Here is an 18,756-nt window from a genome sequence, read left to right on the forward strand (position 1 = left end):
TTACTATTAAGAAGGTCTGGACACCGGCGCCATCTTGTAATGGCGGCGGAGGCTGTGGCTCTCCACATTTCAGTATAGTGGCAATTTATAAAATCAATCTACAAAAATCAGTAGCCTTTCTATATACCAATAACAAGCAATTGGAGAAGGAATACAGGGAAATGCCCCCATTCCCAATTGCTGAAAAAACAGTATCTTGGAATAAATCTGACAAAAGACACCAAAGATCTCTACAATGAAAATTTTAAATCATTAAAGAAAGAGATTGAGGCCGACACCAGGAGGTGGAAGGACCTCCCATGCTTATGGACTGGAAGAATTAATATTGTGAAAATGACCATTTGCTAAAAGCAATATATAGATTCAATGCAATCCCAAACAAAATCCCTGTGACATACTTCACAGAATTAGGAAAAATCCAACCTTAAATTCATATGGAAGCAAAAAGACCCTGGATAGCCAAAGCAACCCTGATTACAAAGCAGATTTTAAGCTCTACTACAGAGCTATAGTCATAAAAACAATATGGTACTGGCTTAATAAATAAAATATTTTTTTAAGATATTTTTTGTTTGATTCATTTTCTGGAGTTCTAAGTTAATAGTTGCATTTATTTAATTTTTCAGCATGTTTCAAGATGTTTTTCTATGTGTCTAGCCTCCCTGTGTGTGATAGCCTGTCTTTCAACATTTGAATGTTTCCTCTTCTGTAACAGAGACCAACAAACTTGGTCCTTGGGGCCCAAATAGGAAGTCTTCCAGGCTGTGGCCTTGTGCCTTGTGGTCTGGGCGTGGCTCCTCAACTGCTGATGCTGGGTGAAAGCTGTGAGGTGAAGGAACAGGGCTGCACTCCAGTTTACAAACCAGGTGACCAGCAGGGCACTGGCCTTGTTCCATAAATCTTTCTTGCTGACCACTGCTTTTTACTGGTGTTCAGCATTTTGATTATGATGTCCCTTTGTGTGGTTTTCTCTTTATTTTGTTTGCTTGGTGTTGAGCATATAGATTTGAAATTAGAAGGAATTTCAGCCATTATTTGTTTTACATCTTCTCCCTCTACGCTTGGGAATACTCTGCTTGACAGTGTGCCCAGTTCCCAGGCTGGGTGTTTTCCCCTCTTTTCCTGTGCTGCTTTTAGGATGACATTCCTTCCCTGTGTTGCTTCCAGTGTATTTTTATTTCATAGATCTTATTTTTAACTGTAGAAAATCTTTTATAGGTTTTATTTGTGTATTCTATTTTTCCTCCTAGATGGTCGTTTCCCTTTATATCCTGTTTAAGGTTTAAGTTTCTTGTCCATTAAATCCACCCTCTCATGCCTGGTTCTCTTTCTGTTCATTACTTCTTCATTGTGTGTGTGTGTGTGTGTGTGTGTGTGTGTGTGTGTGTGTGTGTGTCTGCGTCTGTGTGTCTGTGTCTGTGTGTGTCTGTGTTTAAAATAGTGAGTGATGGATTTTATTCTAGTCAGCTTGAGTTCTGTAAGGATTGCTTTTAAGTTGTTTAGGCAGATCCAGGAGCACTGGGTGTGTGTTTGTTTGAGATTATCCTTGTACCTCAGCTATTCTATGTTTTGCAAGCACTGTCCACTTATAAGTATGTTACCTATACCTGAATAAGTATTGGGAAGTATTTGGTCTTTTAGTGCATTGGGTTTTCCCTCCACTTACAGGTCTGTCCCTTCCTCCCCTCCTTCCTGCCCCTCCCTCACCTCCTTCCTGCCCCTCCCTCGCCTCCTTCCTGCCCCTCCCTGGCCTCCTTCCTGCACCTCCCTCGCCTCCTTCCTGCCCCTCCCTCACCTCCTTCCTGTCCCTCTCTCCCAGCTCCTTCTCTTCTTTGTTTCTTCTTTTTTATTTTGTTCTGTACTGATTTTTAAACTTTTTTATTTATTATTTTTATTTTATGTGTATGAGTGCATTGCCTGCATGTATGTGAGTGCACCTGTGTTGTGCAATGCCGTGGAGGTCAGAAGAACGGCATTGGACTTCTCTGGAACTGGAGTTATGGACAGTTAAGATGCTTTTAACCCCTGAGCCATCTCTCCAGCCCTCTGTTCTATTTTGTTTTGTGGTGCTGGAGACTAAACCCAGGCAAGGGTTTGGTTAGCCCTGTACAAGCTCTCTGCCCCTGAGCTCGTCTCAAGCCCAGACAGTGGTTGGTTGTCGTGAGTACACATAGTAGAACTGTGCTCAGAGTTCAGCATGACCCTCTGCAGATCTCTCTAGCTTCACTTATGAATTTGCTTATGCGTTCATTCCTGCAACCCCTCCTTTCTGGAATTCCGTGTGTGTGTGTGTGTGTGTGTGTGTGTGTGTGTGTGTGTGTATTCAAGACTCACAGGCTCTGTCCAGGTTTTCCTCCTGTACTGTGTTTCAGATACTGCCTGAATGCAGCAAGCCTGGGGTAATTTAAGGATGACTCTTATTTCGGTTTTTTAGTGATCTGATAATGACTGCATGTTGTCCAAAATCTGAAAACCATTGCTTCTTATCTTGGGTTTGAATTTCAAGTTGCTTTGGATGGGCTGATAATTTCTGTACCATTCAGCCCTTCATGGGTGAGTTAAATAACATAGATCTAAGCAGACATGGGCACTGTTGATAAATGAAACTTTATTATTTATTTGAAAGAATAATGGGTTGCTTTTCTTAGAATAAAAGATACATTTATTTAAATTTTTTCTTTTTTCTGGATATTAATGTCCTGTAGTACTGTTTTTCTGAAGTTGGGTGCCGCAGAGTTTGGTGAGTATATGTTCATGATTGTAATATCTTCTTGGTCAAGTGTTCTATTGATCAGAATGAAGTGACCCATATATATATATATATGTGTGTGTGTGTGTGTATGCATGTGCTGCTAGTAACGGTTGTCAAGTTGGGATTGTCTCTCAGGGAGCTCATCCCTGGAGAAAACTGATTCTCCCTCTTTCAACATCCATTGATTCCCTGGAGCTCTTCACCTTGAGGTGGGACCCTATGTAATTTCCCCGTTCACCTTGCCATGCCAACTGCTTTTACCCTGATGCAGACCTTATTAGACTATGGTACTGTGGGGTTCATTGCTATCGCCTCCCTGCCATGTCTACAGTGTACTAACTAGCATCAGGTGACCAGGTGTCTTGTCCCTCCGGCTCTTACAGTATTTCCACCTGTGAAGCATTTTCTTGATTGCTAGTTGATGTAGAGGGCACGGCCTACTGTGGGCTGTGCCATCTTCAGGTAGGTGGGTCTGGGCTGTGTAAGAAAGGTCGATGAGCACGAGCCTGAGAGCCAGCCAGCAAGCAGTGTTCCTTTATGGTTTCTGTTTCCAGCTCCTGCTTTGAACTCCTGGCTTCCCTCAACAATGAACTGCAATCTGTAAACTGAAATAAGCCCTCCCTTCTCCAAGTTGTATTTGGTCATGGTGTTTAGCGTAGCAACAGAAAAGCAACTAGAACCATGTGCGTGTATAGGTTTTGAGACAGGACTCATTGAATAGGCCAGGCTGGTCTCAAACTCATGGCAGGTCTCCAGCCTCAGCCTTGAAGTGCTAATACTACAGATGTGCCACCACATCTGGTTTAAACTAGTATTTTTAACTGACTTCTCCCTGTGGCTTCTTAAGATGATATTATTTTATTACTGCAGTTCTTAAATTTTTAAAGTTATAAAACCAAGAGTATAATTAGTAGATTAGCATTTAATATTTGACATTTGTATTTGAATATTTTATAATTCTTGTTTTCAAGAGAAAAATAATGTATAGCTAAGGTGGACTGATTGACTTCTGGTTTTAAAGCTTATGAGACCTTGATAAGGTTCAGAAATGAATATTGTAAACAGATCAAAATGTCTTATGGTATGAGATAGTGACAAAGTATCTGCGGTGCGCAGAGAAGCTGCCGGTGATTCTGGCGTCAGAGCAGAGCCTGTGGAGGGGGTGTTTGAGCCGGGTCTTGGAGAGCGAATAGTGTGGAGGGCAGAGTTAGAACAGAATGGTTAGTTTTATTTTTGTACATTTAAAAAATACAATTATTATGCGTTTTTCTCTCAAGGAGCAAGTATCAAATGTGATAGTCTTGTGCCCTGTTAGTACATTTTTATCCAAGTTTGTGTCCTAATTTTGTTTTGCTTTGTAACAAGCAGGGATTTAATTTTTATATATATATATATTCCAAAGAGAGGCATTTTTAACACGTTTTCCCAGAAATAACTTGAAGCAGGTTATATAAAAATATATATACAATGAAGTTTAAGGGGGGAACATAGGAATAAGAAATCAAAGACCAAAGGATTTGCTAACATGAGTTCAACCTTGGTGGAATAATGGTTTCCATTAGCAGCGTGGTCAGAGGACACTTCGTTTAACACTCCACCCCATTCTCTGGCTTTACATTCTTTCTGCCAACCTCTCCCGCAAAAGTCTCTGAGCCTTGGAGGGGAAGATAGGTGTGGGATGAGCTTCCTCCCATTGTGGCAAGGCACTGAACTTTCAGATCTCTGCATCATCTGTTTCCCATGAGCTATTGGCCCATTTCAGAGGGATTCCATCTATTATAAGGATTTGGTGCTAGGATCCACAAATGAGGGAGAACATACGTCTTTTTTTTTTCTGAGTCTGTGTTACTTCACTTAGTATAACAGTTTCTAGATCCATCCATTTACCTGCAGATTTCATTTCATCTTTCTTTACTGCTGAGTAGAACTCCATTGTGTAAATGTGCTACATTTTCATTATTCACTCGTCAGTTGAGGGGCACTTAGCTTGCTTACATCTCTTAGCTACTGTGAAAAGAGCAGCAACAAGCATGGATCTGCGATAGGATGAGTCCTTTGGGTACATGTCAAGGAGTGGTATAACCGGGTCAAATGGTAGGTTCATTTTTAGCTTTTTAGGAGTTCTCCACACTATTTTTTCATAGTGGTTGCACGAGTTTGTAATCCCACCAGCAGTGAATGAGCTGTCCCCCTTTCTCCACATCCCCAAGGTTCCAGGAGTCTGGCTGGAGTCTGGGCCTGGCTCAATTGAACCTCCTGCTCGGCTCTCAGAAAGCTTCAGTCAGGATGCCAACCAGAACTGTCATCTGAGGCTCTGGTCTCCACACTCAATGCTTGGTTCTCATGGCTGTGGACTCGGGCCCTCCCTCAGCTTCTGGAGGTGGTCTGTTCTGGTTTCTCTGCATTGTGGCTGTGTGGTCCTCAGTACTCACAGGAAGCGTCATGGTTACTTTGGCCATATCTGTGTCCTTGACTTCCTTCTTAGATATCTGTACCTTCTTTTAGGTCAACCCCTTCCTTCCCATTGGCTTTACTCCATCCCAGAAATAACTGTATTTTTGATGAGCTGAAAGTAAACTGATTAGAATCCTTAATTCCACCCCAGATTCCCTTCTTTTGTCCTGTCATTCAGCTGCTAGCAGGAGATACCCTCCCTGTTCACAGGTCCCGTCCACACACCACCAGTAAGTACTCCTCAGGGACAGGGAATCTTGGGGCTAGCTCAGAAGTCTGCCTGCTGCGGTTTCACCAATGTTATTAACATAAAGTTTAATATGAACTATATTTGACACAAAGAATATAGATGAATTAGAAATACCAAAAAAACTATCATTAAGTAGATAGGGGAAACTGGTTATTTTCTGACTTACAGCTATAACCTTAGTAGATTGTTTTATAATTCTGTTTCTTTAAAATATAGCATGTTAAGCTGGGTGTGGTGGTGCACACTTTTAATCCCAGAGTTTAGGAGATAGAGGCAGGTGGATCTCTGAGATTGAGACCAGCTTGATCTACATAGTTCTAGGCCTGCTGAGGCTACAGGGAGATCCTGTCTTAGTAAAGTAAAGTAAAAAGTAAAGTAAATAAAAATAAAAAAATAGTAGAATTAAGTCCCATTAGTCTTTAGAAAAGAATCTCAATGAAACTTTGGTAATTTTCTGTTTCCTTAGCAATAAATATGTACAATTTCAAAAATCCTGTTTCTCTTTTTTGCATAATTTAAATACTTAGATTTGCACTCTCTTAAGTGTTTTGAAGTTATATGGTAATGTTCTAGCAACATGAAGGGGGGGTGAATACTGTTCACAATTCTAAGTGCAGTGTTGCTTAGCTACCTAGCCCTTTAATTTGAAATGTTAGGCATTTTGATAATTGGTAGCCCTTTAGCTTCTGAGTGTTGGCTCCTGACACACTGCAATGTTTTATGTATGCTTTCCACCTTCTCATTGTAGATGTTATTGTGAGAGGTTAAAAAAGAGAGTGTATTTAATAGCAGTCAGTAGAGTACCTTAACTACATAAAATCAGTCATTTCAGGAGAAGCTCTAATGGACACAAATGAAATTATAAGAAATACTTTAATATGAACTCACTTCAGATATAGCTATACTACAAAATGCAATAATTATACCAATCAGTCACTTGATTGTAAGTAAAAATCATTGGAATGTCTAGAATATTGCATATAGGTATATTAGAATAGGATCATTGTTGTGGCAGTAATTCCAGCGAGCATACTGAGCAAGCTGCTGCTTTCTGTTGCTGTTCATGCTACTTTGTGGGAAGTGCACATCCAGTATGAAGCAGTGGTCCGGGCCCGGTCTGAAGAGTGTGTGAAGCTTCTCCCAGGCAGACTCTTATTTTTCCATTTTTCTGTGTGTGGATGTGCGTGCGTGCGTGCATGCGTGCATGTGTGTGTGTGTGTGTGTGTGTATTTGCACATGTACATACGGAGGTCCAGGGTTGATGCTGGGGAATTGCCTCTGTCACTCTTCTGCCATGTTCATTGAGGCAGGGTCTCTCAATCAGATGCAGAGCTCACAAATATGGCTAGTGCGGCTAGATAGCTTACTCTGGGCAGCCCTGTCTCCCTGGAGAGGCTCCCTCCACCCAGCAGCTACACGGTGTCTGGGGGTCAAACCCAGGTCCTCACATTTGCATGGCAAGTGCTTTAACCCTGAGCTGTCTCCCTAGCCAGTAGACTCTTTTAATAGTTTTTTACTGTATATTTCTACCCTATTATATGTATACTTTTTTCAGAAGTACATATAAATATGAACTGGTCAAAATCTACCCATAATCCTCCTTCCTCCAGAAAAGTGCTGCTAAGGTGTTGGTGTGTTTCCCCCTTGTATACTGTCCTTGAATGTCATTTGCTTGGCATATTGTTTTAATTTTCTTATTATTTTGAGATAAGGGTCTCTCAGATCATTAAGATAGTTTGAGAGCTTGTTTGATGACTGATGTACGAGCATGCAGTGCTTCCCTTGTTTGGATAGGTAGTTTCCTGTTATCGTGTGGCTAACACTGGAAATTGTGTAAAACCTTTGTCAGCAGTTCTCAGTTTCTTTAATGGAGCTCCTAGGAGTAAAAAAAAACACACTTTTTTTTTCTTTTGGTCTTAGACCCAGCTGTCCTTGAACTATGTAGACCAGGCTGGCCTTGAACTCACAGAGATTTGCCTGCCTCTGCCTCCCAGTGCTGGGATTAAAGGCATGTGCCACCACACCAGGCCTAAAAAAAAGGAACATTTTAAAGAAGTAAACCTACTAACAGATTACTTTTCTGAAAAGCTGGCCATATTAATATTTACTGGTTTAATTTCTGAAAAAGGAAAATATTTAATGCATTGTTTTTATGATGTCAGTAGCCCTTTATAACTTTGTGCAATTTTTCACCTCCCTGTCTCACTCACTGACAACCCCTTGTGCCTGTGGCACAGGACATTTTTCTTTGCTTTCCACTTTCTTTCTTGTTTTCATTCATTGATTTGGTCTTACAGCTATCTTACTCTGCAGGTTCTTCAGCCTTTGCTCTCTGACTTTAAATCATATAGAGTGTGTTTTTGTGTTTCGTGTTGAGTTGGAACAAAGCTGACTTTTTTTCAAAGGCCAACCCACTGTTACAGTGCCAGTAAAGAGGTATCCCCATGCCATTGACCTGCGACAGTTCTTTTCTACCTTCCTTTCTTCACATTCATATAACATTTATTACAGTATAGTGGTATAACTGTATCTCATCAATTTTGTTATAGATTAAACTTAATGAGAAGATGTGTGTATAGAAAAAGATGTAATATATAGAGATTTCAATGTTGCCCGTGATCTCTCTCAGGTGTCTGCTGGGGTCTTGGAACACAATTCTCACGGATAAGAGGGGAGAACCTCCTTAACCTTTATTATTGTAAGCCATTGAAACTTTTAAAATGTACTCTTTGGTAATTTTGTATGTGAATACAGTGAACTTAGATCAGGTCCACCTTCTGTCCCCAGCTCCTCCCTCATCTATAAATTCCAAATTCCCTGTTTCTGGTCTCCTTCGTTCATCTTTCTGGTCTTGTTCAGTATTGTTTAACATTATCCTATCTTTTTGTTCTTCTTCCCTGCTTACCCCTTTCTGTGGAGTAACACAGATTGTTTACCCAACACCTCATGCTATGGGCACCCCTGGCTGTTTTATGTTTTTTTGTTGGTATTGTGAATGAAAAAAGATCTACTTTCTGACTTTTACTGGCATAATGGATGGGTACTGATTTTAACAAGAATACTTATTTCAAAAATGAGCTTTTCTCAATAATTATTACAGATTATTGTATAGAATTTGTTATATCTAATTATAATATCCACAAATGAAAATTTACTATCTCTTTCCCAGGAGTTGTGTCTGGATTGGCCAGTATTCCAGAGTAATATTAACTAAGAATTTTAATAGTAGGAATTCTCATCACAGAAAAGTTAAAGCCATGGTAAGGAAAAACTGTATGCAGCGTTCTATTAAAACAAAAGCTGTATGGACGTGAGTCTTCCATAATTGTCTAAGATCAGATTAATTGCTTTGACAATTTACTGAGGTTCAAGTGCACAGAGGTCTGGGGAGATGTTCGAATGTCCAGTCGGGGGCAGCATCTGATTACTTCTGATGAGTTCTTTTCAAAGGGAAGGCACCGGACCTCAGTTGGCAGGTTGAGAAAGAACGTTTGGGAAGGGTGCCCAGAAGACAGTCAGCACAGGAGGTATTTATGCTGGTGACTTCAGTCTGTGGTGATGGCTGAATACTATAGTGATGCAGGATGCTTTGAGCTCCTGGATCTGTGGACTGCAGCTCTGACTCTGCAGTTCTTTCTCAAGGAACGGCAGTGATCATCTTGGGAGACCTTGCTCATCCCAACAGAGGCCATGCTAGAGCAGGATCCGTCATTTGCCCTTACTCCATTGCAGAATTCTCAAGCTACATATGTATCAATGGGAGTCTTTTCATTATGATTTTAAGAAGCAGTATTTTTCCTTCCACATTAACTGTCACCTCAGTGGTTATATTTCATGGCTTTTGATGCATAGTAAACCAGTCCACAGCTTCCTGGTTTAAAGCCTTAATCATATGTTGAGCTCATAATTCTGCAAGTTGGCAATTTAGGCTGAGTTTAACTGGGCAGATTCTTCATTGTCCCTAGTGTGTCTGGTCGACTGTGGTTAGTTAGATGTTCTTGCTGGGCAGTCTGGGAGGACCTCAGTTCTCCACAGATGCCATCTCGTCTCATGATATTGCAGGCAGCTGAGATGGAGCAGAAATAAGTAGAGTCTCTGAGGCTATACTTGTGTCAAATTCCATTGACCGAAAGAAGTTTTTAGATAATCTGGTTTGCTCCCTCTCCCCTGCCATCCCTCCCTCCCCAGTGCTGAGAATCAAATCTCAGGTATTCCTTGCACACGCTAGGCAACTGTTCTATACTGAACTGATCTCCAGATTCCACCTCTTTATGTGAACTGCTATAACACCACCTTGCAAACAGCATGGACCCAGGGAAGCATGGAGATGGGGGCCCGGTGTGCCAGGAGTCCAACGCAGCCAGCGAATGAAGGACTCAGGTGTGCTGAGCACCGTTCCAGCCTGTGTGGGTTTTAGTTTTACTGTCGTAAACCTGTGCTGCTTTTCATCTCAGACTGTTGTCAGTGCACGTTTCCCTCTTATGCAGCTTTTGTGTTTCCAGTTGTTTTGTTCATTATTACCCGTGCTGAGTAGTAACGTCCTAAATTTTATATAAAGGTGTCTTCTCTACATCCTCCAGATGTAATCGTCAATGGGTGGGAATATTTTTCTTCATAGATCCCTCCTTGGTTTTCCTGTTGTCTTTTTTCAGTCTTTAAAAATTTATTATTGTACAATATTGTATAACTGTAATAATTCAACTGTAAACCTAAAAATTTACAGCCAATTTTGAAAGAGATGCATCCTACCTCAGGAAACCGTTATTGAATATGTCAATTGTGTTGTAATGATATGCTTCTTCTAAGTATGTTGTTATTAAATAAATCATTTTTAAAAATTTAAAAAAAAATTTATTATTGGCCAGGCGTGGTAGCGCATGCCTTTAATCCCAGCGCTTGGGAGGCAGAGGCAGGTGGATCTTTGTGAGTTTGAGGCCGGTCTGGTCTACATAGTGAGATCCAGGACAGCTCGGGCTACAGGGAGACCCTGTCCCAAAAAGACAAAAAAAAAAAAATTATTATTGGAGAGACACGCTACCCACACACATGCTGGGGTCCGAGGACAGCTTTGGGGTTCCTTCTCTCCTTCCACCTTGCTGAGGCAGGTTCTCTCCTGTGTCTGCTGCTGGACACATGCTCCAGGTTACCTGGCTGCCAGCTGTTTCTGTCTCCATCTCCCATCTTGCCTTAGGAGTGCTGGGTTTTCTCTTTCTCTTTGGATGCCAACAATGGATGTTTTTCACTGTGCTCTTATATATGAATGTCTTCTTGTATATGTGTCTGATAGGTTGGTATTACTATTCCCGGGAACTGGGAGGCAGCAAATTAAACTAGTATTTGTGACTTGTACCATATTCTAATTTTGGTATACACACACACACACACACACACACACAAACACACACGCACACACCCCTTCATCGTCAGTTATTCCTTCCAGGTTTTCTCTTGGGGAACTGACCCTCCGGCACCAGGCTTTTCTCTTTGCCCCCTTGCTTGCCCAGAGGTTGGAGGCCAAGAGTGTACTCCCATAGCCTCGAGCCAGCTTTCCAGGCCACTCCACAACTGCTGTTAGGATTCATTGTTGTCACTGTTGAACCTTTGGAGAAGGTTCCAAAGATCCTGTTTTTCCCTTAGTTGTCTGTCCTTGGAAACTCTTTCTGGCCTCTGCGCTTAAGATTTAATGGTAAAATTAGAACCTCAGTGAAACCATCTTACCAGAAAGTAGTTTCTATGGCTATAGAAGTACAATTTGCTATTAAGTGTGTATTATTTCGGTAATCTCTTAACAGAACTTAAATGGTGTTCACCATTACTCTTTAAGCATGACTTGGTTTAGACACCTCCTGAACCCTTCTAGCACCACAACTTACTGATTTGGTTTATGGAAAGATTGTCTATATCCTACAGCCCTCAGTTGAGTTTACCTTATTGTTAAAATTTGAAAATAATCATCAGGTTTTCCTATTATAGAAATGTGTATACCTATTACTGTATGTGTACCCATATCAAATGTCATGTATACCAGAGACTTTGAGTTAGGGAAAACCAGAATCCTGTTTTCCTAACTAGATTAGTGCTCTTAACCTGTACTCAAGTGCACATCTGCCTGCTGTGTGGAGGAAATTCTACTGTAAATGGTCACGGCAACTTTCTCCATTCTTAAGGCTGTTCAGTGCTTTCATGGGTCGTAGGAAGCATTTGACTGGCAAATAAAAAGGACAACAGAGTGGCACTCATGCTGGTTCACAAGTTATTTTTCTTTGCTACAGGCTTATGATAGCAGTGTTACCTGGTCTAATATAAACTGCTTTGTATTCATTATTCTAGACCTCCTACAGAAAAAAATAAAAATTCTCCACAGTGTAAAGAGGCTATGGCTTCTACAAACTCTGCCATTTGAATGGTTTGAGAACTGCTGCAGTGATTATTTTGTGTGATGCTGGAGGTCAGAGACTTTTGTCATCCCCATCATCACACAAATAATCAGAGCCCACTGCAGACACTGTGTGTGTGTGTGTGTGTGTGTGTGTGTGTGTGTGTGTGTGTTTAGTGCTGGAGGTTAAATCCAGGGCCTTCTGCGTGTTAGGCAGGTGAGCTGTATGGAGCCAGAATGCCTACCCGCATTCCATACTTTTAGTGGAAAATAACCAGGAATTATTTTTGAAGCAAGGTCTTGTTATGAAGCCCATGATATCCTGGAATTTGCTATGTAGCCCAGGCCAGCCTCAAATGTCTGTCTTAGCCTTCTGAGTGCTAGAATTACAGGCATATAGCACCATACCCGGCTTTGTGTTTAATATTCTCAGATAGATTTGGGGGAGTGTTTAGGAGGAAGTAAGAGCATGGGAACAGACAAAGGATTGAAGATCTGAGAATTATGAATATAAATATCAGTTTATTCCTGTTAAGCATTTGGTTTAAAACTCCACCATTATGATCAAAATTAAAATATTGAATTTTTGTCATTTTTAGTTTAATAAATTACTTTGGAACTGATGAAAGTTGATTCTTAACTATTACCATCTTAGTCAGTACTTGAGTAAAGTGGACACAAAGACATAACAGTCACATACTTCCAGTTACAAGGCCATAATGAAAGTTTTGGAAAGAGAGCGAGGTGGTCAAAACTGATCCTTGCTGGACAAAAGCACACCCAAGATGATTAGCTGTGCTTCGTGGGATGGGATTGGAAAAGGGACGTGCAGTGTACTACATGGCTCAGACCATAGCAAACTGACATGCAGTACACTACGTGGGCTTGGACCGTAGCAAGTTGATGTACAGTGTACTACATGGCTTAGACCATAGCAAACTGACATGCAGTACACTACGTGGGCTTGGACCATAGCAAGTTGGCGTGCAGAACACTATGTGGGCTTGGACCGTAGCAAGTTGGCATGCAGAACACTACGTGGGCTTGGACCATAGCAAGTTGGCGTGCAGAACACTACGTGGGCTTGGACCACAGCAAGTTGGCATGCAGAACACTACGTGGGCTTGGACCATAGGAAGTTGGTGTGCAGAACACTACGTGGGCTTGGACCGTAGCAAGTTGGCGTGCAGAACACTACATGGGCTTGGACCGTAGCAAGCTGGTATGGAGAGAAACAGGATACTGCAATGGTAGGTAGGAGGGACAGCAGAAGTTATAGATCAAGGACCATGAGAATTCAAAGAAGAGAGCTTTTCAGCTATGACCAATCTAGAGGAGTTAGCATCATCTGAGTTAGTGGGTTTTGAACATGCCCAACAAGGTAAGGGTCTTCTCTGTGAAGGAAAAACATGGCCAAGGCACCTGTGACTGAAGGAACAGCTGGTGTTGCATAGCCAGTGTTTGCCCACTGATTTAGTGTCTGTTTCCTGTTAACAGCATGGCCCTCAGGGAATTGTAGTTGACTAGGAAAGACATGAAACTGGAAACTAGTGGGGATGTGAGCATTGCCAGGCCTGGTTCCCTGGTGAGCATCTGGTGTGAGGGGAGATGGTTGGATGGAGATGGATGACTTGGTCAGGACAGGCCATCTGAGGAAATAATTTTTGTTAGAATTGGCTTGCCTTTGGGGAAGTCTTTACCATTGTTGCTACCCCAGTGCATTTAATGATGTCCCCTGGACACTACTGCTGAGCTCTCTCCTTTCCACCAGTGTTTGCTTTACCCACTGCTGAATGAGTGCTTCACCCATCAGTGACCGTGTTACTGTTGTTTTACAGAAACCGAAGCTGAAGGATTGGCACCCCCCTGGGGGCTTCATTCTAGGCCTGTGGGCCCTTATCATCATGGTTTTCTTCAAGACCTATGGAATCAAGCACATGAAGTTCATTTTTTAGACTCAAGGGTACGTGAAGGACGAGTGGAAGATTGCAGCCTTGGATGAAGACATGCCTTCTGTTTTAGAATATGTTGCTATTGTAAATTAGACAAAAAATAGGAAAACTGAATTTTAATTATAATGGTTTTATAATTTAAAGAAAAATAGGTGTTAATGTGCAATTGTTAGTCGACACTGAATGTTTCTGTGTGTGTGTGTGTGTATGTGTGTGTGTGTGTGTGTGTGAGAGAGAGAGAGAGAGAGAGAGAGAGAAGTGGGAGCAATGACATCAGAATATACTGATTGATTCATTTTACCCTCTTTTCATCTGTAAAAGTAAAAACAGTGAAGGTGTTGATTCTCACTAAAAGAGGTAACTTCTATTAACAGTTTTGTATATGTTCTTCTGGTCTTTTTATATATGTACAAATTCTCCCCCAAAGTACAGATCATATAGAACGTATCACTTAATAACCTGTCATTTTGTTTTACAACATATTATCAACCTCTGCTTCCTCTTGGCTCTTCTTTAAGAATGCATTGTCAACTGGGCATGGACGCACGTCCCTCTTGTTTGGGCTGCTCAGGAAGCTGAGTTCAACAGAGCCATAGGGCTTCAAGGCCAGCCTGGGTAACAAGATAAAATAAGAAAAAGACACTGTGTGGCTGTACAGTACGCATTGTATGAGTGTGTGGTATTCATGTGACAGTCTTCTGTTGGACCACTTACCTTGTTTCCAGAGTTTCCCTTTGGTTCATTCTTCAGTTTTTTTCCCTTGTCAGTCACTCCTGGAATTCTGTAGCTTTAATTGCAAATAAAGATGAAAAATCAGTTTCTTACTTGGTGATACCTAGAGTCACAAGGACTTTATCAACTGTCTAGGAAATTTAAGCCTTTGAGAATTTCATGTGTTAACTGTTCATAGAAACACACCGTTATTTTTCATTTCTAAGTGTTCTGTGGGTCTCTAGAATTGATCACCTTTTCTTGAGTTTTTATCTTGAAAGAGACAGCCAACAGTGAATTTATTTAAGGTGAATCTTGCTGACTAACTGGATCTACACTTTCCCTGAGGACAGTCCCAGAAAGTATGGCATGCATAGAGCACACACAGCCCAGCCTTCATGTGCGATGATCTTCAGACCTTTTCTGTGGAGGAGGTAGTACTGAGCTGTGTCTTGTGGCCACTCTCAGATATGAGGGTAGGAGAATGCCTGCAGGTTTTGTGTTCATGTCTCGGAGGATGCCTTTATATGTTCTATTTGTATTACCTGAGGACTGCGTATGCAGCTGTTTTCATTACAAAGGTTCTTTTATAGCTGTAGATAACAGTAAGAAGAAGAGAGCTCTTCTTGCACAGTAAAACTGTCTAAAGTTAACAATCCATGGGATCTGTTGATCTTTTAGCTTCTAAAATATTATGTTTTAGTGATAAGCAAAATTGTCATACTTAGGGCTAGAGAGACGGCCCAGTGGTTAAGAGTACTCTCTGCTTTGCAGAGGACCTGAGTTCATTTCCCAGCACCCACATGGCAGCTAACAACCATCCAAAACTCCAGTTCCAGAGGATTTGACGCCCTCTTCTGGCCTCTGCAAGCACTGTATAACACAGGTGCACTTACATACATTCAGGCAAAACATTCATACACATAAAATAAGTAAATAAATAATTTTTTGAAAGCTTGTCGTACTTTCACAGGCAAAAGAGTGGCTGTCTTCTCCCCATCAGAACAAATGATAATGAAGTTTTTTCTGTCTGTGAAATCATTGTTTGAATTGACATTTTCTTGGTGTGCTATGTAGGTGAAGAAATTTTTATCTGGTTACATAGAAAAGCATCTTTTTTGGATACAGGAAGGTAGGGACAGAAAGCTAAGCAGTCTGATCATCATAATGGTAAGAGACAGTTTGACTATGTCACCCTCCAGACATGCACACAGGGTCATGAGCAACATGGTGGGGTGGAGTTTTTAGAATGGTTAAAGAATTAGAATTGTTCTTGAGCCAAAGTAATTTAATTTGAACATAATGAAGCACTGTGATGTCAGGCTGCTGGAAGGTAAAGAGATCCCTCTTCAGAGGTTGGAGTAGGTTCTCATAGCAAACAGAGAAGAGCTGCTGGGCAGAGCACACAGATTCAGTCTGTCTAGGCAGACTTTCAAAGAGCACTTGTTTTTTTCTCTTTCACTTCTTGAATTTTCAGAATACACTTGAGGCAGAAAGCTTCATATCTGTGTGTAACTGTAATCTCATGGAGCGTATTCTGCAGCCAGTACTAAGCAGATCACCTCACGTGTGAGCATATAGGGCAGCACTGGAGTGTGGCTGAACCAGCCCATGTTCTGCCTGATCAATCATATTTTGAAATATATTCTCAGAGTCCCAAAGAGCTGAACACGTGACAGTGTTGGTGTTTCCCAGTGTGGTGAGGACAGATGAGCCATTGGTGTGACTAAACATTTCAGAAGTTGTAAACGTGTGGGGCTGCCTTCTCATTCTGCTTAGGGACACACCAAGGGCTCAGTTAATGGTGACAGAGCCCTCCTCTGTGGCACTCGCCCACCTTTTAAAGTTTCAAGGTGTGATTCTTCCACCTTCCTCCCCTCCCTCATGGTGTCCTTAGGGGAGTAAAGGAAAGTGGCAAATGAATCCTCACAGACATGTTCTGACATTTCAGGGAGGGCAGGGCATAGTGAGGCAGCCCTGTGAAGGCACCTGTGTGAGAACAAGAGACCCAGACCCAGTGTCATGGATTCCAGAATCACAAAAGACTTTTATTTGTAGCTTATGAAATGAAGATGTAGTTTGTGTGCAGAGCTAATGAAATTGGATAAAACAATGAAATAAACACAAAAATAATGCACGCATTTATGGTTTTAAGTTTTATAGATTCTCCACTACTTGAAATTGGTGACTCCCATACCAAACATAACTCAGCTTGTTTTTGCTTACCAAGAGTTTTCCACTTTACTGTGTGTTGCTAACATGTCTTCCATGATGTATGTCTTGTAGCAGAGTTACAGTTACTGTGGGAATCATTCGAGATTTTGACTCATGTGTTTCTGGAATCCTTACAACAAATATTGCATTAACATAGACACACTCTCAGTTTCTTTTTACCAAAATTAAGCCCACCTTGGTAGATGCTGTTTTAATTTGTGAACAAGATAATTTCTAAACATGCCCTGAGGTCCAGCTGTAAAATCGTGAGATGAAATCAGCGTGCAGGTTTGGCCTGCAGCAGCCTCATGACTTGCTTGTTAGGCTTTGGAGCCCAGGGCTTTTGCTGCTGTTCTCTTGCTGCCTGTCCTGCCCACATGCCCACTGCTCAGACAGGAAACAGCTTCCATCTTGACAATAAACCTTGGTAACCAAACTCTTTTTCTGTGAGTCCAAAACAAAACAAAACAACAACAACAACAGCAACAACAACAGCATTCAGGAAATGTGCTGTAAAGTATCTGGCTTAGTGAGTTCAGAGCTATAAGCAGGTTGCACGGTGTGGATCTAGTATTTACAGAAAGGCCAGTGCTTAGGCCTCTGCTGACTGGGACACCACTGACTTTTCTCAAATCCTCTGCTCTGCCCAGGTCTGGCCATAGTCCTCATTGGCTTTGCTACGCTGGGCCATCCTGCTGTGTCCTGCTTGCAGTGGTCTGCGTTTACATTGATTTTTCCTTCCATAATCTTTCAGTTATTCAGCAATCTCAGTCCACAAGCTTTCTTGCTTCTCTCTTTTTCTCATCCTATTTTATATAGGTGGGGCTTTTCTCAGTCTTACATAAGCCTTCTTTCTCTAGTGTCTTTTCTCGATGATTGGAGTCGCACCGTCAGTGTGCTAAACCACGCCGATAATGTGTCTTCATTCCTGGGGCCAGACATTGGATAATAATGTTGCAGTCCTTCACCAGAAAGCTTTCCCCAATCCCTTATCAGAACGTCTTAGTTTCAAATGCTAAAAACCCACGTAGAACAGATTTAGACACAGCTGCTCTCCTAGAGGTAGTAGGCTCGGTGATCTTGGTAGTAAGGGGCCAGTTGGTTTCTGGATTGGACTGTCCTGGTACTTAGTTCCCCTTCTCCTTCCCTGGGAAGTGGCTTTCTCACCTGGCTGGTAACTGCCACCTTTTATATCACGGTCCTTTAATTCCAGTTCTAAAAGTTGTGGGACTGATTGTGTATCAGGAGGGGTTTACCCACCAGAGGACCAGGGTCCCAAAAGCAGCAAAGCTGTGATGGAATACTCATCGGGGCCCATTGAGGGAAGGGAGGGCTCACAGGAGCCAGGCAGGCACCCTAGTACTTTGTGCTAACTTTTAGTCAGTGGGTACCCCTGCATACAGACCATGATCATGGGGCTACTCTGGAACTCCTGAGGAGTACCAGGCCACGAGACACGGCATCTGTATTTTAGTAAGATCCCCATGCAGCTTACACTGGAAGGGAGAAGCTCTGGTCTACATTATATTCCTAAGCAGCTCATGTTTTTCTTTCCCGTTTGATTTTCAAATTAGTGTACAAAAAATGGGTCTTGTGACATTTCATACATCTGTATCATTGAACTGCCCTCACCTGCCTCTTGTTGGTCCTTTTCCTCACCCCAAGCAGCCCTGCTTTTATGGTGTGTGTGTGTGTGTGTTTGTGTATGAAAGGTTTAGGGTTCAAGGGAGTCAGAGACAGACTGTCCTTTGAAGAGCTATTAATGACATAGACAGCCAGATGGCATCCTGAGGGCTCTGTGGAGAGTTCAGACCTATGTGGGAAGGCAAGATTGTCTTCTTCCGTGTTTAGAGGAAAAGGGAGGGAAGTAGATGAGGTTTTGACTTTCATTTGGCCTTTGCTAGGAATAACCAGTCAGTAGCCAAAGAATGCCACGATGGTCATGGCTAAATGTCTGTCCTGGTTGGTCATTACTGGGAGTAATGGGCCAGGAAAGACAAGAATCTAGAGAGGTAAGTTAGTGCTGGAAATCCAAATCACTTCAGAA

General features: G+C 41.8%; 1 protein-coding gene across 3 annotated transcripts in view; it reads left to right on the top strand.

Moving 5' to 3' along the window:
- Pigk (phosphatidylinositol glycan anchor biosynthesis class K) overlaps positions 1-14,602 on the top strand; it is a 132,625-nt gene extending 118,023 nt beyond the window's left edge. For all 3 annotated transcript variants that reach the window (XM_008848653.3, XM_029553824.1, XM_008848655.3), the window contains one exon: positions 13,671-14,602. In XM_008848653.3, the coding sequence (XP_008846875.1) occupies positions 13,671-13,834 (164 nt within the window). In that variant the 3' untranslated portion in view covers positions 13,835-14,602. The remainder of the gene's footprint in view (positions 1-13,670) is intronic.
- Positions 14,603-18,756: the final 4,154 nt, after the last annotated feature.

This window comes from Nannospalax galili, unplaced genomic scaffold, assembly GCF_000622305.1.
Source record: "Nannospalax galili isolate Female #2095 unplaced genomic scaffold, S.galili_v1.0 scaffold1124, whole genome shotgun sequence".
Taxonomy (NCBI): Eukaryota; Metazoa; Chordata; class Mammalia; order Rodentia; family Spalacidae; genus Nannospalax; species Nannospalax galili.